The sequence below is a fragment of the Neltuma alba genome, unplaced genomic scaffold, assembly GCF_004799145.2.
Source record: "Neltuma alba isolate B1F8T4 unplaced genomic scaffold, ASM479914v2 tig00004281_pilon, whole genome shotgun sequence".
NCBI lineage: Eukaryota > Viridiplantae > Streptophyta > Magnoliopsida > Fabales > Fabaceae > Neltuma > Neltuma alba.
Window position 1 is genome coordinate 22,390 of NW_021633636.1, and position 23,409 is coordinate 45,798.

Genomic DNA, 23,409 nt, shown 5'->3' on the forward strand with positions numbered 1-23,409 from the left:
GCATGTGAACACTTGCGCGACACACACGCACACACATATTCAACTTTACTTGCATTTTTCCCTAAATCACATCTATATTTATTTATGTACTAACTCCGGTATAGGGCCTTGTTCTTAGGACCGGAGGTAATAGTGATCCATAACAAATGACATGGTTCACACTTCACAGGCCACAACTTTATATATGTAAAACACAGATATATACGTAAAAATATAGAAATTAATTTTACTACAGTGGTTTAGGTTACCTGATCCTTGCTCGTGCTTCTACTGGACAAAATGATACTATATAATACTGTTCCGGTCTTATATATAAAACCCATTTTGTAGTGTAAATTGCACAACAAAACGAGTCTTGATTGGAGGGAGTATTATATAATGCGTACTCGTTTAATGAGGTACCTATATTTAATACTTAACAGTATCTTGAATATGATTGTTTTTATTTGGAAGATGTTTATATGTAATAAAAAAACAAAAAAAAATGATATTTGAGAAATAAAGCTGACATGAATAAAATAAATATATAAAGAAATACCATAATTTTTTTGGTTACATGAAGAGCGGGATCGAACCCGCATATTACCATAATTAGCATAACTTTCCGAGGACAAGGTCATTAGTGAGGGTGGGCCATGATCCATACAAAAGTCCAAAGTGGACCAAGCGGGTTGGTTAGGGATGATGTGAACTCGTGACAAGCGAGAGGGACCATTAATTACTGAACTGACTGTCATTTCTTGACAATGTGCAGGCCCGACCCACGACGTGATTGCGATATCACATAATATTCCCCTTCCGTTTGGGGAAAAAAAAAAAATCCACTTCCTCGTGCATCCTTCTATGCGTATTCCTCATCTCATCTAATTTATATTTTAAAAAAATATCAGAAAGAGGTTATATTCTTCATAATAGTGTAATTTCTGATAGATTTTATCATATTAATATTGATATTTAAATGTTTTTTATGTAACCATCTGATTAAGTCAGATTCAAATATTATTGAGCCAAACTGATGATATTTAAATATATTAATCAGCAGTGATGATTACTACTTCAAATAAATCAAAATCACTCTGGCAAAAAAAAAAATCAAAATTAACCTGGTACTCTTGCAATTTTAAATTCCCATTCAATTGTGTTGTTACGTTTGTTTTCTTCGCCAACAAAATATGTTCTTATGTACCAACAAATTATACCGCTTAAAGTCAATTTAATCAAGTAATTTCTCTATAAAAGGTGCTCCTTCTGAATTTCTTTTATAAGAAATAAATGAAAGCATATTTTTAGCTCTGAATATAAGAAAAAAGTAAAAAAAAAAAAAGACTGGACTCTTGTGAAAAAATATAAGAAACAAATTTATATGTATTCTTGAGGAATGTAAAAACATTTGTTATTTGATTGCCAACTCCTGTTCCTATACACTAATCCAATTTAGTTGGGAGAGGCGCGGGCCTTCATATTCTAAGGAAGACTGGCCGTTGCTGTTGGTGTACGATATTCTTTGCCATTAAAGAAACGAGAGTCTGATCAATTTTCATGATTTTTAAAAAATTATCAAAAGAATTTATAAATAATAGATGTTTCACTTAAAAATACTCTCTTCAGTCCTATATATAAGCTTCAAATAATCTAATCACGTTTAACATACTAATAGTTAAAATTAGTTTAAAATAATAAATAGATTGAATTTTTTTTTTTAAATTTGTTCTTATTTATTCAGAGAGTAAATGAGAGACAATAAATAAAAGGGAAAACCATATTGGAGGTACCTATACTTTCTCTCAATTTTTAATTTGGTACCTATGTGTTTTTTCCCTTTAATTAAACATTTAATTTTATTTTTTTAGCAACATTAGCTCTTATAATTTTGTTCTATTGATATTTGTAGTCTTTACATAAGGATTAATGATGTTAATAGAGGAAAAATAAAGATTTAGTTAAGAACAAAAAACACATAGGTACCAAATTGAAAATTGAAAAAAAGTATAGGTACCTCCAATATGGTTTTCCCTAAATAAAAAATGATGAAAGAAAATATATGTGTATAACATTAAGAAGAGAGAGTACTAAATACAATCAACTAAAGGCAAACTAGAAAAAAGAAAAAGTAATAAATACTTAGATAAACTCAAAAATAAAACTTATATTTTAAATCAGACTTATCTTTAAAAATGAAACTTATATATAAAACTGAAGGGAGTAATTTATTATAAATATATTTTTTTGAAAAAAGAAGGCATACGAAGTTTGTTTGGCTCTGCCCCTCTGGGTCCTTAGCGTGGCTTACACAAAACGATGCTGATTGGTTGGAACAGATTTGGGTGGCATTAATATTATCAATATATCAATATATCAATATAATTAATAATAAGAGTTCCATTTATTTTTAGGAAGATAAAGAAAAATAATAATAATAATTCAAAGCGCACGCGGACTGCATGCCCCTCGCATCTCGCGCTGCCCTCATAAACAAATCCGTTGCAGTTGAAAATAACCAGAAAATATTCCGAATTTCCAATTTCCAATCCTTCTTGTTGTGCTGCCAAATAGTACTGTACCCACTCGATCCCCTTCCAGGACATTACAACTCATGGTAAATTATTAACTAAGCATTTGGCTATTCGCAACATCGAATCAAATTTGTCCCTCGATTCTGTGCTTCAAGGTATTTCGTGCTTTAATTTCTCCGTTTCTCTATCACCAAGCTCACACGCCAAACTTCACTGTACTCCGTATCGGCCGATCATTGTCACCCACGAAGCTCCAGCAATAAGAAATCAAGATATTTCTCAGTCCCCTGTATTTTAAGTCAAATCCTGGGATTTGGATTTTGGATACTCTGCGAAAATGGGGAGTTTGGGCGCGATTTTGAGGCATCCCGATGACTTCTACCCGCTTGTGAAGCTCAAAATGGCGGCCAGGCACGCAGAGAAGCAGATCCCTCCCGAGCCACACTGGGCTTTCTGCTATAGCATGCTTCACAAGGTGTCTCGTAGTTTTGGTCTCGTCATTCAGCAGCTCGGAACCGACCTTCGCGACGCTGTAAGTTCCGTATCGCCTTTTATGGTGTGTTTTGAATTGTCTGAATGATTTTTTTTGTTTCTATGGTTCTGGCAAATCGTCAGTGAATGAAAAACAGAATGAGGATGGACTACTTCTTCTGTGAATCTTAATAGGTGAAGTTGAATTTGTTTTTTGGCTGCATATGTAGGCGCTGGATCCTTTTTCGGTCTCAGCGCATATGGTTAAGGCAGATTTGCAGCCTTTGGCATTGGCATTTATTAATACAAGTTTAGGTTGACTTGATGCTTGACCTAGAAAGGAATTCCTTGGATACTCCTCGAGTTCTTATTTTATATCATCAATTAACTCTACAATATTTCTTCTCTCTATATCACTAACGAATGGTTCTGAGTCTTGGTAGAAAACCTTCAACTGAAAACTACCAAATTCAGAAAGACCTGGCTAAGATTTGGGACTATTTGAAAAATGATCAACGACGGGACTGGATGAAAGTATTCTTGCTAGAGTTGACCCTTTTATAGCGTTTTTCATTTTACAAGTTGCTGATATTAGTGCTTTCCTTTGTTGAGAGGATTACTTTTGTTTTCTACCGAGCCCTTTCTCCTATTGATATTTTCCTGAAATGAATTGTTTATAACTCCAAAATCTCTGGCTTTGCAGGTTTGCATATTTTATTTGGTCCTTCGAGCCCTTGATACCGTTGGTTTGTTTCTACAGTCTTCAACCTTGAACTGTTCGTTATTGCTTCAACTTCTAATTTTGTCCTATATAATAAACTCGCATTATAGAAGCCAAAATTTGTTTATTGCTTGTCAAATATCCAGGTTTGTGGTTTCTAATGGTTCTACTAGATATCAGGATATGTTTACTTGACAAACTGGTTGGTCTACGATCTATTATTCCTTTTTTTGTCAACTATATTTTGGTTAATTAACTGAGGTAAATAGAGACTATCGTTAGATGCTTTGAAACTTTCTGGCTTATGGCATCACAAATTATCTTTTCGAGGGCAATAAAGAACTCAAATCATAAATATGCAAACAATTTTCAAATTACTCATGCACATTTTGATAAGATACCATATGAAATTATTATTATTTTTATTTTGCCTTGCATATAAGGAAAGTATGTCTATCCGAACATCTGAGGAAGTATAAATCTGCTACTAATTAGTGTTAGTCTATTTAGCATTTTGCTTATGGATGAATATACATGTGAATCACAATTTCTTTTTTTCCAATTTTGTTTGCCTAAGTAGAAAGCAGATGATTTGTTTGCCTAAGTAGGAATTAGATGAAGAAAATAAATGGTTTTCATTGCAAAAATAAAGTAAAGAGAAAACAAATGATGTCAAGTGTCTAATTTGAACCACACCTACCTAATATGGGAAACTTGTACTGAGACTGTTAGAAGAATTCAGATTGGCAATTTCTTTCCTCTTCCTTCTTACCTATCAACATTGCACCGTTCAATGTTTAAAACTGTGTTTTCACTAATCATATTTTTGCAACCCTTTTCTCTTGGCAGAGGACGATACTAGCATATCTACAGATGTTAAGGTGCCAATATTAATAGCTTTTCATCATCACATATATGATCGTGATTGGCATTTTTCTTGTAAGTGTCTTGCTTTCACCTTTACTATTTCTTTTCATGTTGAGTTAGATGTCATCTGGCATGCCGTTTGTGCCCCCTTGCTGGAATTTTCCTATACTATACTTGTTCAACTTGACCACGCCAAACTTGTCCTGTTGAAATCTGGTTGAGAAGTTTAAATGGATTTTTTGACTCTTTCAATAGCACACATACCTCAAACCTTGTCTGGTGGTTTTCATGCTGACTCTAGTCTGTCTTTATGTAACTAGGTGGGACAAAGGAGTACAAAATCTTAATGGACCAGTTTCATCATGTTTCAACTGCATTTCTGGAACTTGGAAAGAAGTCAGTTTTTATCCTTGCATATTTCCTTCTATAGTAATTTTGTTAAGAAATTATTATAAAAGTTATTTATGGCCCTTTGCTTGTTCATAGTTCTACTTTTTAAGCTGAACCGGCCCTTGACAAGATACCAAAGCACCTCTAAGATCAAATAGTCAAAAGCTGAATCCCATCTTTCTCCAATTCTCTTAATTAAGATTCACTTGCAACCCCAAGGCATGGTTGGTTTGTGTTCTGTCCACATTTCAAGCTTTAAATGCTTGTGCGTGAGGGGGTGTGCTAGATATTATAACAAAATTTGTTCATGGCCCTTGGTAATTTCCATCCTTGATTTAATCAATATCATGCCCGCAGGCCTTATTTCCTATTTAATGCCTACTATTGTTTTATTGCCATGAGCATGCATTCAAATGCATGTTGCCTATTTCATGGATGAGTGAACTCATGAATCAACAACATATTTGATATTCTGTTCTTACCTTTCTGTTAATTTTTTCCCCTTGAGCACTAAGTTTACTTTAATTCTTTTTCCCCTCAGACATTGAGTTTACACTATACAGCAGAGCAGTCAGATTTTAAGTTTGGCCCTTTGAGTCGTTTGTCCATGTGAACTATCATTATTTACCAACCATATTATAGATATTTTTCATTTGTTTTCTTCTACCTAAGAATTCTCCGCTTTTCCAATGAGTTTGTCTCTGAATTGGCCAGGTGGTCAACAACAAAATTGTTGGTTTTGACTCTATGTTTGCAAAATTCTCTCATTTGTTATCCTGTTCTGTTTCTTAAAAAATATTTCATGAGTCAGCTGGGGTTCCTGAGAATTTACTGTCAATGCAGTGCCTGCATTAACTGCGCTTATGCATATGTGTGTCATGAGATAGAATTGTCGGTGTGCATTCTTTTGATAAATGACTAAACAATGAGAAATTACCTCTGCAGCTATCAGGAAGCAATTGAGGATATTACCAAAAGGATGGGAGCTGGAATGGCCAAATTCATTTGCAAAGAGGTTCACTATGCATCTCTTCTGTTCATCTTAGATTCTAGATATTTCATAAATATGCTAGATTAGTTCCACTTGATTAAGTCATCTCTTTGACTGGTATGATATTATATTCATTTTGCATTTTTGCTATCTCCTTAAACCTGGCTGGAAGTATAAATATTAGTTAGTTTTAAATTTAGAGGAGATAACTTTTTTCCAAAATTTTTTGAGTTATCCCATCCCTCAACTCCCGTTCATAATTATAAGGAACTTTAAGTAATTACAACCTAATTCCAACATTTTGATTAATTAATACATTATTAAATTTAGTGTTTAGCTCTTCATACCCATGAACAAAGACCATATGGCCAAATTATGAGTGTTGATCCCCCTTCTGATTATTTTATACTTTTTCAAAATATTTGTTTCTAAGGTGACGGACGTATGGCTATCTAGTAGTTTCTACGTTTTGCTGCTAGTTTTTTTTGACCTTCAAACTTTCATATCAGGATTCAAGAGTTAGACCTCAATGAATGTCTAATAAAGAGAGTAAGGTAGCACCACATTTTGATATTTTCATGATAATTGCGTTATACTACTATTAGTGCATCTGTCATGTCTCTCGTGAGTTCAAACCCAGAAGCATTATTCGAAACAAAATTTCCCTTCAGTCTAGATAGATGGTCTTGATTTACACCATGGGATTTCTCTCTACTTACAGGTGGAAACAGTCGACGACTATGATGAATATTGTCATTATGTAGCAGGACTTGTTGGGATGGGTTTATCCAAGCTTTTCCATGCCTCCGGTTTGGAAGATTTGGCTCCAGAATACCTCTCTAATTCAATGGGTTTGTTCCTTCAGGTAGCATAAAGTGGAATGCAGACAAGCAATATTTTTACTGTTCTTTGCATGCTTTTCAATTGAGAACCTTCTGAAATTGCAGAAAACAAACATTATCCGAGATTACCTAGAAGATATCAATGAGATCCCAAAGTCACGCATGTTTTGGCCTCGGCAGATCTGGAGTAAATATGTTTTCAAACTTGAGGTTTGCATCTTTAAGAATTTTTTCTTACTCACCTTTCATTATCTATCTTTCACTCCATGATTCTTGGCTGAATTTGTATGAGTTGATGGATGTTATGATGGCAGAAACAACTCCGCTGTCTCATTTTACTTGTATGCATATCATGTTTTTTTCCCCCTTCTAAGTTGCACGTGTATAACTTTGTCTTTATCCAATTTAATTTTGTGGTCCAGGACTTGAAAGAAGAAGACAATTCTGTCAAGGCATTGCAATGCCTCAACGACATGGTCACCAATGCATTGACGCATGTTGAAGATTGCTTACTGTACATGTCTAACTTAAGAGACTTAGCTATATTTCGTTTTTGTGCTATTCCGCAGGTACTGTTCTTTTCCTCAACGGCCTCTAGTTTAATTCTTAATTTTCACTGTCATCATTGATACAATGGTCATTTATTAATCATAAGCTAGGTTTTTGCTTCAATAGATGTTATGCTTATATGTCATCCTGTTCTGTTGCCAAGTCCTGTGAGTAATGGCCTCATACTCAATGTCAAGTAAAATAATTTAAATTTTTGCAACAGTCGATGAGTTTCTTTAAAGTTTTGATTTTGCCGAAAAGATCTGATGATTCTAATACATACTTTACATGCTTTGGGTGTTTTTGCTACATGTCGTGATCAATGATATTTTGGTAAAAAAATCTCTATATGGCTCGATTAACTTGGTAAAATGGCAGATATTGAATGCCCATTGGTGAATTAAAAAATTTAATAGTATCCAAAATAAGATTTGATGTTCTTCCTGGTTGCTGTGATATAGAAACTAAAGACGCTAAGCTTCTCAGGTTCAGGTCTTGGATCCTGGACTCCTGTTTTCAATTAAATGAAGTCTTAGGTCTTAATCTCTTCAGGCTTTGCTAAGTTTCAGTTCATTTCCCTGTTGGCTTCTACTTCTATAATCTCCCCTGTTGTTTTTATTCACTATATCTTCCAAAATCCATGTCTGTAGCTGTAGTTATTTTTAAACTAATATTTGATTGGTGTAACTTGGCTGCTTGACATGTTCTGCAACAGATCATGGCCATTGGGACTCTTGCATTATGCTACAACAACATTGAAGTCTTCAGAGGTGTAGTTAAAATGAGGCGTGGTAAGATGATGTATCTTGAGATACTAAGTGCAAAGCATCTAAGCTTTAAGGAATGTTAGGCACAGAACTACTTTTAATGGAAATGTGTGTGGAAGTCACATGAATTTTGAATTGCTGCGTGCAGCATTCAATACTAGCTCATTTGGCAAAAAGTAACTTGGCAAAAATTTTCTAACGGGAAATTAGATATATTGTGCTAAACAATAGGATCATATATTGAGCAAACTCAATGTCGTTAAACATGCTGCATTGGTGCTATTGGATTTTCTGGTTACAACTAATAGCGCACACATGTTGCTTCGTCCTCTAGTAGAAGTTGTTATGGTAATTAACGAGTGGTTTGGATGTGGCTTGTGATGGTTTCTAATTTGTCACTTCGTAAACACTGCTATAATCAAGATTTTTATTGGTTTCCACCTGTTTCTTGAGAGAAGATGTATAAGGCTACATATATAATGTGATAATGGTGTACTAAGTTGATAAAGCACTGTAGTGCCAGACAATCTATTTAGCTGACCTCACTTAATGGGATGTGGCTTGTTATTGTTTGTTTTCTTGTTTGTTGGATGTACTAAGTTGTTCTCATTATTATGTTTGTGATTTATAGGTCTAACTGCCAAGGTGATTGATCGGACAAAGACAATGTCAGATGTCTATGGTGCTTTCTTTGACTTTTCTTGTATGTTAGAGTCCAAGGTATGCTGTATTTTAAAGTATGGTTACTCTTGCAAGTTTTACATAATTTGCTTATATTACTATTGTTTCACAGTTGGTAATGCTATCATTTATGTTAATAAAACACACATGAATATTGCGAAAATAAGATTTTGGGAATAAGAGTTGCTGATGCTGAGAAAGCCTTCTATACCCAGTGTCATTGAAATAATACACGTGTTAGTCCTCATTAGCCATGACAACCAATAAGCCATGGCTATTTTGAAAGGTAAAACGGAAAAAAATGAGAAATTGATCTTTAAATTTTAGTCTTTGATACTACCTCTGGTCCTAAATATAAGAGCTAATTGGCGATCCTAAAATATAAGACCTCAATTCATTTTATCTTTCAAATTTATAATGTGTTCTAAAAAATATCCCTATTGATTATAAGGTATTTTCACTTAGGTGTAGTTTCAATGTAAATGATTGAATAACGGTAATTTAAGAAAGTCAACACACATTTGTTACAAATAACTAACTTTCTTAATCTCTCCAAATTAGTTATCTAGCTTTTATATTAAAGACTAGAGCTAGTATTTTAGAAGACGAGTGAAAACTTAAATGCTGTGAATAGGCTTTGGTTTGATTGTAGAGTCTTTCTGGTAGGATCCAATATAGGTAAGAAAGGAAGAAAGAAAGAAGAAAACTTTTTTATTAAAAAAAGGAAATCAGAATGTAACTTCTCAAATTAATTAAGATGGAGGAAAATCTTTAGTTGAAGACGAGCAAAGATCTTAAACTCATACAACTAATAAAACCTAATGAGAATCTCCACTAATAAAAACAAAACATTGATTTCTACATGCCCCTTCTTTCCATAGCCACTTACAGAAAGGAAGAGTTGAGTACCGGAAAGTTTGAAATGCAGATATTAGATAGTATTGTGGTCGTCTTTATTCTGTAGCACAATCCTCCATGGCACTAAATCTATTTTTTAAGTTATTAAAGCTTTTCTTTCCAACTTAAAAAATCTATTATTTTTCTCTCATAGGTTGACAAGAATGATCCCAATGCAAGAAAAACATTGAGCAGGGTAGAAGCTATACAAAAGGCTTGCAGAGAATCTGGTCTCCTAAGTAAAAGGCATGCAGATCATATCCATGTAGCTTCTGAGGTATGTTTCAGTTTCGCCAGTGATATTCTGACAGGTTTTGCATTTATTTCACCAGGAAATCTTATATTGTGAAGAACGAGCCTGGATATAACTCAGCCACGGTAAATTTGTCTGCTTGTTTTTTTTTTTTTGGGTAGAACTTGATGCTACATATGTAAATTATGTACTGATTTTTGAGTTTTTCTGCAGTTTCTGATACTCATTCTCGCACTGGCTCTCATTTTCGCATATCTCTCCGCCAACCGTGATAACTGATGTAAGTTAGGGTAAATTATATCTAAGGCCCAAGATTTGGCTCCGCATAAGTTGTCACTCTGGTTTCAAATGTTCCATTCAACCCCTTAATTAGTTTCTTCGGTTATTAGTATGTTATTTTCATTCCCAGTGGTAGTATGGAATAAATGATTTCATAAATATTAAAATGTTTTATTAATGAAAGTGTATTTTACTTGTATCTCAAATGGTCGTTTTTTGATAATGCAAATGAAAAATTGTTCTAATATTTTTCGTAACTAATTAAAATTTAAACGTAAAAACGAAACATCGTGGGGGATTAAGTGATTTGGCAATAAACTGCAGGTACGGAATAAAACCAGGGGAGAACAGTAATTTGTCTTGTCCAATTCCTCTAATTTTTGTGTTTTTGCCCCTTCCAGCTAGCGTGAGATAGCAATGTTACAGTGCTGGGTTGATTTATTATCCATAATGTGGATGTTCAAGATCATAAGGAGGATGGCTGGTGTTGGTTGTGCTATATTTTGTGCGGAAGAGGTGACGTGTCCAGGAAGTCAGATGTGGTTACTGTGTCAGGGTGTAGCTTCCTGCGTTGTATTTTTGCTTTACCCTACTGCCACCCATAGAATTGTCGTTTACATGGCGCACTGTTATTGGCTGTTACACACAATAACAGTAATCAAGTTGCCACCGGTGAACCTTTATTGTGGAAATGACTGTTAATTTGTGGTTGGGTACTTGGCCATAAAGCCATCAAAAGATTTGGGATTATAAGAAGCCATGATGTTAAGAAGTAGAAAGGATTTTCTTTCTGCTTATATGAAAATATGTTGGTGTTCATTATATCTTTATTATCATTATATCTCCATGAAAATATGTTGATATTCATTATATCTATTATTTTTTAGTAACTTTACAGAGTTTATGGAATAGCAGTAGAAAAAACTCCGCAATTTTTGTACCTGCTCTGGAATCTGATTGTTAAAAGAAAAACTTTCAATTTGCATGAATTTCTTGGCTTGCTGTAAAGGCAAGCCTCTGGAAAATTCTCTTGGATACACGATTCGAAGAGGGAAAAATTCTATACAACGGAATAACTACAAATAAAAGAGCAAATGAATTCCATAGAAACTGCTGATGAGAAAAAAGTCGGCATCTACATAACAAATCAATGCGTTCTACGCTAAAATGACCCTTTTACCCACGGCCCGAAAAACACACTCAAAATTTACGGGGCAAGAAGCCAACCCAATAACAGAAGTTAGAATAGTACAGCCACCTTGCTTGCAAGAACCCTTTCCCTTCTCTCAATGTAACCAAAAGGAAACCAACCTGCTTTACCTTTGCACTCACCCTCAGCCCACCCATTGCTTGTTACCTGCTGATACCAAAATAAGCATATTACGACCAATTTGAAATGCAGAAGGATTGTCAGGTAAAGTGATCTGTTTCTACCCGAGAAAAGGTTCATTAATGTTTTAGAGGGTCTGATCAATTTTTTCACCCAGACTCAGCAACTCCCAGATTTTATCCAAATCTACAATCTCTCCATATTAGTGTGAGGGCCCTCTTCCCAGCACATTTAGAATTGTAGCCCCCGAGTCCTCCCCAGAAAACTACACCAAGCAGTTATTTAATAAGAGATACCAACCCTTAAGAGAACCCTGACGGATCCCCAAAATTCTAAGGTTGGGTAACACCAAAACATTTCAGGACAGATACACTCTTGCTCTTTTTGGAATAAAAAAAAAAAAAAGCTACAAAAAGATACTAACCTTCCGAACAACAACATAATCACCAACTGACAGATTTAACTCCACATCAGACACAGCATTGTATGGAAACATAGCCTGCAAGAGGAAAAAAACACACAACAGAAAGAAAAACCAGTCACCTTTGCGAATCAGTAATATACGCACCAGATGTAATCTCCTACTAACCTCTCCTAAGAAGTAACCCATGCTATCTGTTGATCCATCGGGTGTTTGAGGAGCATAGACACCATTTGCTTCTTCATATGATGAGGGTGGAGGCATGCTGTCTTCCGTGCTAGGAGCAGAAGGGGCTTCAATACGCTGCCGTTCTGATATCATCTATCATTAAATATACATATAACAGATAATCATGTGTTGATACCAAAAGAAATTGTGGCCCAACTGTTTGATTGCAAGTTTAACTTTGCTAGGGAGAACAGAATGATAAAAAAGCCAAGAGTTGTGATTACTTACCTCTCCCTCAAGCTGATCAAGTATTTGGAGGACTCTGTGGTGATAGGCACGCTCTGCTTCAACCTTGATGATAAGAAATAAAATGCTGGATTTAGTTGTGATTTATTCTTTTACTTCGGATGAAAAATTCATTAACAATGAATACATCTCCATCAGATGGTACCACTATAATACCATAGCTATAAGCGCTGAAGGGTCAGTCTCTGTTGCTGTGCTTCAACAGCAGCCATTGCGGCAGCTGCTTCCTTCCCCAGTATGGCCACGTTTGACTTCAGATCTTGAAGTTTTGCTTCAGCTGCTTCCAATTTCATGGTATTCTCAGCATTGCCTGGAGTTTCTCTCACTTTAGCCTGACGTTTGGAAACTTCAATTGCCTGCCAAGATTCAAAGGATAGTGTAATTACATGTCCAAAGAGAAGAAGAAAAAAACTAAATGAACAATTATTTTTGACCTAACCAGTATATAAAACCGTGAATTCTACATGTCCTTAAGCACCGGAGAAGTTAAAAGATATTTTTTCAATGCAAATTCAAATTCCTGGATACCTGGGCTTCAGCTTCCTGTCGCATTCTGTCATAACGTTGAGCAAGATGCCGAGCATCCTCCAATGGAGCTCCCACCACCATTGCTCTAAGGGGCTCTGCAACCTAATCATGGAGCAAGATGTTGATCACTGAATTATTAGGCCTAACATATAAGATGACAAACTGCATATATTAACAACACAAGCGAGCACATGAATACCTAAGAAAGTCAAACTTCTCTGGGTATAAAGAAGAATTGGATCAAGGGTGCAAGTAGTCTCCATATTCTTTTCCATTTGATAATGTTTAAAAATCTTTAAAGCCACAATCGTATACTGCTTTTCTGGAGGTGGCATTATTTATGAAAGGTCAAATTTTAAACCCTATAACACCAATGACAGGGTCAAAGGAATATATAATAGTTCCTGGTTTGTAGTTTCTTAGCAGAATAGGAAAATACAATATTACATATACGACAAACCACGAGTAAGACTGAGGTCTTCATTACAGACAGGATAAAGGGGGCCATGTAAACAAATGACCAGAAACTCCATTTCAAGGACTGACTATCACAGTGCTTCCAAAAGCATCAGTAGTTTACATGAAAAGAAAGACTCCGTTGTTCCAATCAAGACAATAGATTGTCAAACCTGAGTGCCAAGTGCTTTCAGTAGGTTCCTGTGCTCCTTTTCCATTTGAGCACGAGCACGTGCATAACTTAGTGCAGCTTTTGATAATGTGTTACCACTGGTACATGTATTTTCTGAGCCATATTTCCTGCTATCCTCTGACAACTTTGTTCCTGTGAAATAAGATGTGAATAAACTATATAAAACAATGCTAGGTAATGTAGATCCAATTGCATGAAAACTTCATAAAAAGCTTCACCAAGCAACAATATTTACCTATTTCAACTTGTTTAGATCCAGTAACAATATAACCTTCTACACCACGGACAATATCCCTTTGATAATGCTGAAGAATAAAAAGAAACTATCATTAGTCAAGGAAGTAAAAAGGAAACTGAGATGGAAAATGAAGAATATATAAAATCAGAATATGAGGACCATGTAACCTTTCTTGCACGTGTTGATATGTAAAGCTTTTCAAGTTTCTGATGTTGCTGAAGCTCCATCCCATCATTGACCACACTATCTGAACCTCCATATGCCCCAGCCCCAGCCCCAAACTGTTTCAGAACAGCCTATAAAATAATAATAGTGATTAACACCTTCATAAATAAAGCACACAAAAATGTTGAACATATTAAGAAGGAAAATAGAAAAGTTAAGAAAGGAACATGGTCATCATAACAACGATAGACGTATGCAAGGGTCCATAATTTTCCGACACATGGTTATGCCAATCAACATAATGAGAAAAAGGCAGCACATATGAAGAAGAAAATTGTCATAAAAATATATCAATGCCATCTGTTAAGTTAAATGTCTAGGTGTCTAATTCTAAAACAAGAGTGTAAACGTTTCCTTGTACTTCAAATTTAACACATGCTACCTAACCTAGTTTGTAGTGCAATTTGCACTATAAACTAGGTCTTGTATTTAGGACCAGAGGTAGTATTTCCTTACGTGGCCAATCAAAGAGCATATAAAGTCCAGCCAAACATAACATTAGGTTTGGTACTAAGGGGGTGTTTGGATGTAACCAAACTATAGTTTGGAGAATAGATTATGGATAAAATAGATTTTGTGAAAAAGTGATTCTGAGAAGTGAAAGTGTTTGGATAGTTGTTACCAGAAGCATTTTTTACATGTGTAAATTACTAAAAAGGGCATAAGTTAATATGATAATTATATAAAAGATAGATTTTATAATATATTTTAATTTGAAAGAATAAAATTGTTAACAAAATAATTTTTACTAACATAATTAATAATATATAAGATAATATAATTAATAAAATTAATAATATATAAAATATAATAATTAATAAATAATTAATATGTGTATATATTTATAAATTATGAGATTAAAAAAAATTTCTAAAAAATGAATAATTTTTACCAATAGAAAAATATTATTTTATTCTAAAAACAATAAGACACATATCCCATAAGTTCTTACATTCTTTCTTTTTCCTCCAAAAGCAGAAAATTTCTGCTTCTGCCAAAACCATGGTTTTGGTTTTTTCTATGGTGTTTGGGTAATTTTTTCCCAAACCATGGTTTGGGTAATCACCCAAACACCCCCCAAGCCGTGGTTCCCTTGAATATACAAAAAATGAGGAGTCAACTCATCAAACCTAGTGATGTTTGAATCACTTATTGATTCTAAAGATGACTTTACTCATGGTGGTTATCTTAATGCTTTCATGACAAAGTTTGAAAGTCAAGTTCCAGTACATCTCCTTAGCAGTACTCATGGATACGAACATTTTTCTAATATGATGTCTATCCAGGTGATATTAAGAAAGTATTTAATGTTTCTAACCTGTGTGTCCCTCCAAACTATGATAAGAAATTGATCACTGAAGATGAAGGGGATTGCTTGTTATTCCACAAGTTTGAGTTTGAAAACTAAGAAAGATGATGATAATACTGAGATAAAACGTTTTCCACATCCAGTTGACTTCTCATGGAAAAGTTTGTTAATATAATAATTGATGAGTGGAGAATCAGTTGCAACAAAAATTATGTAAGAAACTAACCTGCTTAGCAAGAGCAGTAGCAACCATATTAGAAGTAGCAATCGAGAGAAACATGAACACGTAACTCACGTAATCACAAACAACTGTAGCGGGGCCTGCTCATGGAAAATTAAGAGCAAGAATATTGTATATTTAGCTATCAAATGGTATATTAGCTAAATTAGTTATATCCCGTAATATAATTAGAACTAACATCACACAAATATGTCGAATTTATCATAAAGTGGCGGCACCAGGATTTAGTACCTAATGCAGCAAGTTCAATCGAGCTTCCTTGACCAATAACAGCTGTATCCATGAGACTCATTAGAGGTCCGCATATCCAAAGTCCCGTTGCCGGGCCAGTAAACTTGATTATTTCCTCCATCCGTGCCCATATACTCTGGTCGGCCAGTTCCTGCTTCTCAATCTTCTCCAGCATTTCATCTTCGCCTTCTTGCTCTCGAGAATTCTCTTCCACTTGATCTTCATTTTCAAGTGAAGTTTCGAGGCCATCATCAATGAGTTCTTGAGTCCTATTAACGCAAGAGGGCACGAACCAATAGCGATGCGTCCTCGAAGTTTTAATACACAAATTTGAAGGGAAAGCAGAAGCGTGAAAGGAAGGTGCAAATTTATAGAGAAGTCGGCGATTGGTTGACAAGGTAGTACAAGACTGAGGAGGTGATGATGTACACGGATTCTTTCGGCGAGGGTTTTGGAGAAGCTAGTTTGAGGTAGGAGGAGCTTGCATGCCATTTTTGTTTCTGTTTGGCGGTCAAGGAGCGAAACACAAACGAGGTGACGAAAAAACGGAGGGAGGGGAAACGGAAGACGAGAACCGGTCCGCGTCTTTTCTTGACGGTAAAATTTGATGCCCTTTTGATTGAGAAATCAAACGATCCATTTAGGAGTGGCACGGAAGCTGTAATATTTTACGCGCTGTAAAATATAAAATATAAAATGTAATTATCTTATAAAATTATTATTAAAATTTATATCAGAAAGAAGGGTTTTATCTTATACTAGCTCTAGTTTGTAATATAAGATCCTATTTAATTTTTATTTTGATTTTAAATATAAAGATCTAATCTATTTTATTTGTTATATTTATGTATTTTTTCTAAAATAATCTTTCTAATAATAGTAGTTTTGACCAATATATTTAATTTGTAAAGATATTTTGAGAAGGACAACACTTATTTATTATAAATAACTAACTAATTTAATTTATTCTTTTAATCTATTCAAATTAGTTAACTAATTCTTATATTTATAATAAAAGAAAATACAAAACATTTATCCTGGATATAAGAAATTATCGAGATCAATTTATGCCTTCACTTCGTACGAGAGGCAGAAGTGCTAACCATCAGATAAAAGTTAAGATGTAATAGTCCAAACTCCTGTGGAAAGGAAGATGTTGGTTTGGCTGCTTACTGTTACTGTGTCCTAATAACCGGCAGATGGAGGAAACGCCCATTTGTTCGGTAGCTCTGTATCTTATTATTCTCTGATGAAATTTTATTAGGAAAATTGTAATTAGGTCTCACCTAAGGGAATTAAATATAAAAGCTCCCTTAAAATCATAAAATATTCTGAAGTCTTAAGGGACCTTTTTGCAATAAATTTTATTTGTTTAATTACCAAATTATCTTTCTTTTTTTTAAGTTTGTATTGACAACTGAAAGAGCAGTAGTTGACAACTTAAGGTGCAAGGATTGACAACTTTCACGGCTGGTTTGACAACTTAGGGTGTGATATGCTGAGAAAATGTGTTGTCAAACCAGCCGCGATAGTTATCAATCTTTACACTCTAAGTTGTTAATCACTGTTCTTTCAGTTGTCAATGCAAACTAAAAAAATAGAAGGGTAATTTGATAATTAAAAAAATAAAATTTATTGCAAAAAGGTCTCTTGAGACTTCAAAATAATTTTATAATTTTAAGGGACCTTTTTGCATTTAATTTCCTTAGATAGGACCTAATTACAATTCTCCCAATTTTATTTTTCAGCATGTATTTATTGGATATCCTTCGTGGAATTTTTATAATCAATAGAAATATTTTAAAAAAATATAAAAAAAAAATAAGTCGAGATTTTATATTTAGGATAAAATCCAAATTCCAAACCCACAATTGTCTCTTGCAAGAGGTACTATATAAATACCACATATTGATATAAAGGCACTCTTCGATAATTATTCATTACCTGTTTAATTGCTGAAAACGAGCAGTACAAGCATCACGTGCAATGGGGGAAAAATGGTGAAAAAATGACAATGATCGATTGATCATGATTAGATCAATGGGAGTTCCCTTAAACTCGGAGGCACAAGAATAAAGAATGTGAACTAAGCAGCTTTCAATTTATCCAATTCCTGGAAGTTGAGCATGCCACTGGGAGAGAGAAGACGCCATAGAGCAAGGAAGAAACGAGCCTCAAAAGACCTACATATTTAGATGGGGTTCGGCCTAATTGTAAACCAAAAATAAAGTGTAGATATTGCAATCTTCACCCATTGAAACCCCACGAGAACGCACCAGCAGCCAGGCAAACCATATCCTTTAGTACTCACAGCTTGAAATATAAAGAAGAAAGGGCCATTTAAGTCTAGATACATCAGAATTGAACTCGGGACACGCTTTAAGACTTAAATATACACATACCAATAGTAAGAGGGCACCGAGACCGAAGCATCCACTCATTGTTAAGCTGATAAATTGAAGGTCCCTCCCAGCCTGCGGATCCAAAAGAGAACATTATCCTAGAACAAAAACTTTCTGAACATGGTATATTTACACTTCTCTGTCTCAACTGCTTATCACGAAGATCAAGGAATATGGACAACTGAACAAAGCACAAATTGGTCTTGGGTCTGGAAATGGCCAGGATCACAACGAATCAGAACGTTCTTATGACTGGCCATGAAAAACCGTCTCCTTACCAATGAAGAACGAATCAGAGGGAGTATAGCCACTGAAGGAACTTGCGCACTACGCCATGCAAAACTGGAAAACTTAGATCACATCTTTCGACGCTGTCCCACTGCCTACACCTGCTGGAGGAAATCCATTCCACAGTCGCGCGTTCAAGAATTTTTCCAAAAGCCCTTCCAAGACTGGTTTCTTTGGAACCTCAACCCAAGGTGCATGGGCACTCACTGGCGCCTCTTTTTTGGCACTCTTTGCTGGAAATTATGGGATCATAGAAACAAATGTATTTTCATGAATGAATCCTCCACCCCTGAGGAAATTATTATCTCTGTTTGTACTCTTGTCAATCACACAACTAATGCTAGTGAACTCCCCAGTTCTATAGAGTCCGTAGCTTAGTTGTTGTGCCGTTGTAAGTTATTTGTACATTTTGTTAATATATTCATTCCCATTCCAAAAAAAAAAACTTTCTGAAGGTTCGTTTACTTCTGAATGTGGATTTTTTTTTTGCCATACACGAACGTGGAATTTAATTTATGCATAATTTACTAAGAAAAATAGGCTAGATACGCATTAAGCAGGACACTTGTGGCACATCGGGGAGGGATGAAATAGGAATGGCAGCAATAAGTAGACATTGTGCATAAAATTCCCTTTTGTCACATCTGTTATTTGACAGACATTTATGTGGACGTGCATCATGACGCTTATGGATTGAACCCAAAAAAGAAAGGCTAGAACCTACGGAAAAAAATTCATTTTTTCCCCTTAAACTCACAGAAGAGATGAAAAAAACATTCTTAGGATAAGATCATATCACTAGCAAAGGACATTCAAAAAGGAAATAAGAAAATAGGTCCAACATACCAATAGGTACCCTCAAGGCTGTGAGTACAGGGTGTCACCAATAATGCAACAAAGAACATCAACAACACACTGTGCATCTGCATTAATAGAAATTCAGTTTCAATTAAGACCAAATAAAGAAAATGGTCCTTTGATCTCATATTGAACTTAATTCTTTGCAGATATCAAATTTCAGCACATCAATATTATCGCTACATTGCCTTATAAAATAATATCCTCATATCAGTCCTCTCTATTCAGAGTCTATAAAAAGAAATATCGAATATACCTCACTTTAGGACTGTATATCGTAAAGTTTTCAATCATTTATTGAAGTAACAAAAGTTGACTAATTATATTTAATTAAGTTGACTGTAACAAAAGTTGATGGTGGGCTGAAATTTGAAATTAATTAACCTTGGAGGAACCTTATTTCAAAAATTGGTTTATCCATGTATATTTTAGCCATACTGTTAATATGAGAAATGCCATATTACTGTAAATGTGAAAAGCAGATGACAATAATTGTTCCACAAGTTCAGAATATCTGACCTCTTCTATGACGTTAAGATTAGGCGTAAAAATATTCGGCAAAAACCAAGGACCAGACATTCCAATTGTTCCTATTACCAATCCAAGTAAAGTTCCAATAATCAGCAATGACTTCAGCAGATTTTGAGCCTGTTTGATTTTGCAAAACCTTTAGAGGACATAGACAAACAGAGCCCATTTAAGAGCCAGATGCTGCACACAAATCAAGTCATGGTTTTCATGGACAAAGACAACTACTTTCAGGACAAAAAATATTTGATATGACAAGTGTCACTCACTAAGACATGCAGTGAGATATTATACATACATTTGAAGTTTCAAACCTCACTAACCTTTACCAAACTTCGGCTGAAACCATATAGTAACTCGGGCATAAAAGACTGTGCAGTTTGAGAGAGTGGCTCCCCCTATAACACACACATGCTGTACATTTGAATCATAACCTAATTGTTGGTAGATTGAGAGTTAATATTAATTGGATAGACCTGCACCAGAGAAAGTTATGGCAATAAATGAAGTAACTATAAGCACTTTTGTGAGTAAAGCTAACCTGATTAGCTGCAACCGTATTAGTACCCATTGCTGTAGCAAAACATGTAATGAGAGAGTAAAACGCCACCTAAAAACACTAAAAAGTTTTCAGATGCGTATATCTTCAACATGGAAACCAATAGAGACACAGATTCAAGCAGGATCAGGCTAACCTTTGAGAACATGGTCACAAATACAGGTGCAACAATCCCAAATATTTGCACACATTCAGATGGTGATGGTACTGAGATGGCAAAAGAATTATATCCTTTCTTGTTTAGCGCTGCAACCATCATATAGGTTGCTACAATCTGTAAGGAGTCTGACAAATGAGGTTATTGTAAGAATGAGAAAGTGAATAAAAATAAAGAAAACGTCAAGCCAGATCTTGTTAAAAATGTTTATTTGACGTACTTGGGATGCCAGCGTTGCCCATGCTGCACCTGCAAGACCATAGTTAAAAAAACTGCATAGGCCTATATGACCAATGCCGTTAACAACACTGGCAATGACCAAAGCCTTCAGAGGTCCCCATGAATCTTTCATGCTAAGGCTAATGATCAGAGACAATTTTCTCAGAATGCAGCATAACAATATAAGTTACAACTTAAGGTTAAACTAAAACTTCATCTACTAAAGAACATCTTTATAGATACCAGCAATTTACATTGAGGATTTTCACTAATAAAAACTACAGTAAAATGCGTTCTACCACATGTCTATGCCGTTTATAGAACAGGATGGCTAGTCTCGTGGTTGCCTTTACCCTTCATTAGTAGATGTAACAATAATAAAGTCAAATTCTTCTTGAAGGCTACTTCATAACAAAAGTTTCTCCTTTCAAGTACATGGGAAAACTTGTTTTCAACGCTTGTCAGACTGCGGTTTAAGAAGGGATTAGACATGAGAGAACACATTTTCAAAATCATGTCCTAGTGATGAAGCGAAATTCTGCTAAAAAACATACAATTCACTGGATAAACATTAATGCTAAAGAGAAAGATGCACCATGCAAAGGTAATGCTGCTCTGCCACTGCATATAAAAGAGCACCGAGATACATTATCTTACAAATAGTTGAAAATAATATTCAAAGATCATTATAACACAACAATCTTTACATGTTTTCAGGGTTCCATGCGATGGATAATAATACATGAGAAGAGGAGCACCTTGCACTCTGAGCAACCAGTCCATAGAGAACAGCAGGCCATGCTAAACCTCGAATCTATCAACAGAAATGCTCTTTTTTAGTCAAATATCTGAAAATCAACCTCAAAATTAGGTGTGAAATGCACTGTCAGGCCGTAAGTTTATAGACATGAATAAGAAGTATATGTAGACAGGGAAGGGAATCAACAGTGAAGAAATAAATAGGATTTATGAAAAAGAAGAAATAAACCTGAACATATTTGCTTGCCGCAGGTACAATTTGAATATTTTTTGGCCCAGTAAAAACTGTAAATAAAAAATTATTGACCTCCCCACCAGAAAACATTATTAACTTCTGAAAAAACTAATGTTTATAATATATCTGTGCGCATTTGGATAATACAACATCTGGATTACTTACCAGTTAATGCCCATCCACCAAGAAATTGAGTAAACAAAAGCATCAAGGTTCCACATATCAGGCCAACAAAAAGTAAAACTGATATTTGTTGCTGCCCTTCATCTTTGTCCTGCATATTTTAGTCCAACCATCTAAGGTGAAAGTACAGTACAGAATTTAACAGAAAATGTTCACGTCATGTAATTCCCACATATTTTAACTCTTGAAGAGTTTATTCACCACAGCAAAATATTGACAGGGTGGCAATGGCATAAGATAAGATATTATTGAAGATTATGACGCAGAATCATCTTGCATTGTATATTTAGGACCAAGACCCAAAAATGATCACCCTAGCCCCCGACGACCGATGCATAGTACAGGAAAAGGCACATGAACAGCAGTGAGAATGAGTTTTTGTTATTAGGACATTGGCTATAGCTTAATATCATCACATGGATTATCACGTATTGCATTATATCCATCGGAGGTCCAAGAACTAACCCCTTTGGCAAGTGAAGTAGCAACCATGTTTGAAGTTGTAATGGAAAGGAACATGAATAGTAGATTCATGTTATCGCAAAACACTGTTCCCGGCCCTGCTCACCATTAGTGAAAATATAGGATTTAAATTCCGATCTTTGCCTATACCAGTGAGCATTTTGAATCACTAAAAAAATATAGAAAAGAAAAGGGAGTAAGTTCCAGGGGTTGCCATTTTGAAATGCTACCTAAAGCAGCAAGCTCAGTTGAGCTTCCTCGACCAACCACAGCGGTTGAGATGAGACTCATTAACGGCGCACAGATCCAGAGCCCAGTGGCTGGTCCAGAAAACATGATAATCTCCTTTATTTGCAACAATATGCTCTGATTGGGCAATGCCTGTCTCTCACTTACATCAACCTCCACTGCCACCTCTTCATCTTCAGACCACGAAACTGACTCGAAACTACAATTACACTTACTCCGAGCTTCTGGATTGCTTCCAGAAACTCCATCTCTGTTTTTAATGAAAGACCTTACTAACTTACAATTACGAGTTTCCAATGGCGCATTGCGAAAACTGAGAGGAAAACCGGAGGTTGGAGAGGGAGAGTCAGAGAAGTTGAAGCGGAGAGAGGATTGAGATGATCATCAGAAATTAGGATATCGAACAGGGATTGGGGAAGGGAGTGAAAGGGATTTGAGCTGCATTATGTTATGGTTTAGTTGTAACGTGAGAGTGTGGAGGAGTGGGGTGGGTAGAGAAGAAAAAGAAAGAAAATGGAGTTCAGTGAAGGAAAGCAACTAACTGATGCATTGGTTGGGGACTAAGGGCCTGTTTGGATGCTCTGAAACCGTAGTTTGGTTTTTATCCAAACACTTCCTAAAACGATGTCGTTAACCAAGTTGC

The 23,409-nt window shown here is 35.2% G+C and overlaps 1 protein-coding gene and 2 pseudogenes across 1 annotated transcript; 1 reads left to right on the forward strand and 2 right to left on the reverse strand.

Annotated features, from left to right (window-relative positions):
• Nucleotides 1–2,573: 2,573 nt before the first annotated feature.
• Nucleotides 2,574–11,045, forward strand: LOC114744176 (squalene synthase-like). The gene is made up of 15 exons (XM_028932366.1): nucleotides 2,574–2,596; nucleotides 2,765–3,045; nucleotides 3,688–3,730; nucleotides 4,555–4,644; nucleotides 4,893–4,968; nucleotides 5,908–5,977; nucleotides 6,675–6,818; nucleotides 6,901–7,005; nucleotides 7,218–7,364; nucleotides 8,060–8,135; nucleotides 8,743–8,831; nucleotides 9,844–9,935; nucleotides 10,022–10,067; nucleotides 10,156–10,222; nucleotides 10,623–11,045. Exons 2-14 carry the CDS (start codon nucleotides 2,851–2,853, stop codon nucleotides 10,219–10,221), a joined length of 1,239 nt encoding a protein of 412 aa, XP_028788199.1. The 5' UTR covers nucleotides 2,574–2,596; nucleotides 2,765–2,850; the 3' UTR covers nucleotide 10,222; nucleotides 10,623–11,045.
• A 249-nt stretch (nucleotides 11,046–11,294) lies between these two features.
• LOC114744182 (SH3 domain-containing protein 2-like) lies at nucleotides 11,295–16,251 on the reverse strand (annotated as a pseudogene).
• Nucleotides 16,252–17,850: 1,599 nt separating this feature from the next.
• LOC114744180 (protein DETOXIFICATION 46, chloroplastic-like) lies at nucleotides 17,851–22,991 on the reverse strand (annotated as a pseudogene).
• Between the last annotated feature and the right edge of the window lie 418 nt (nucleotides 22,992–23,409).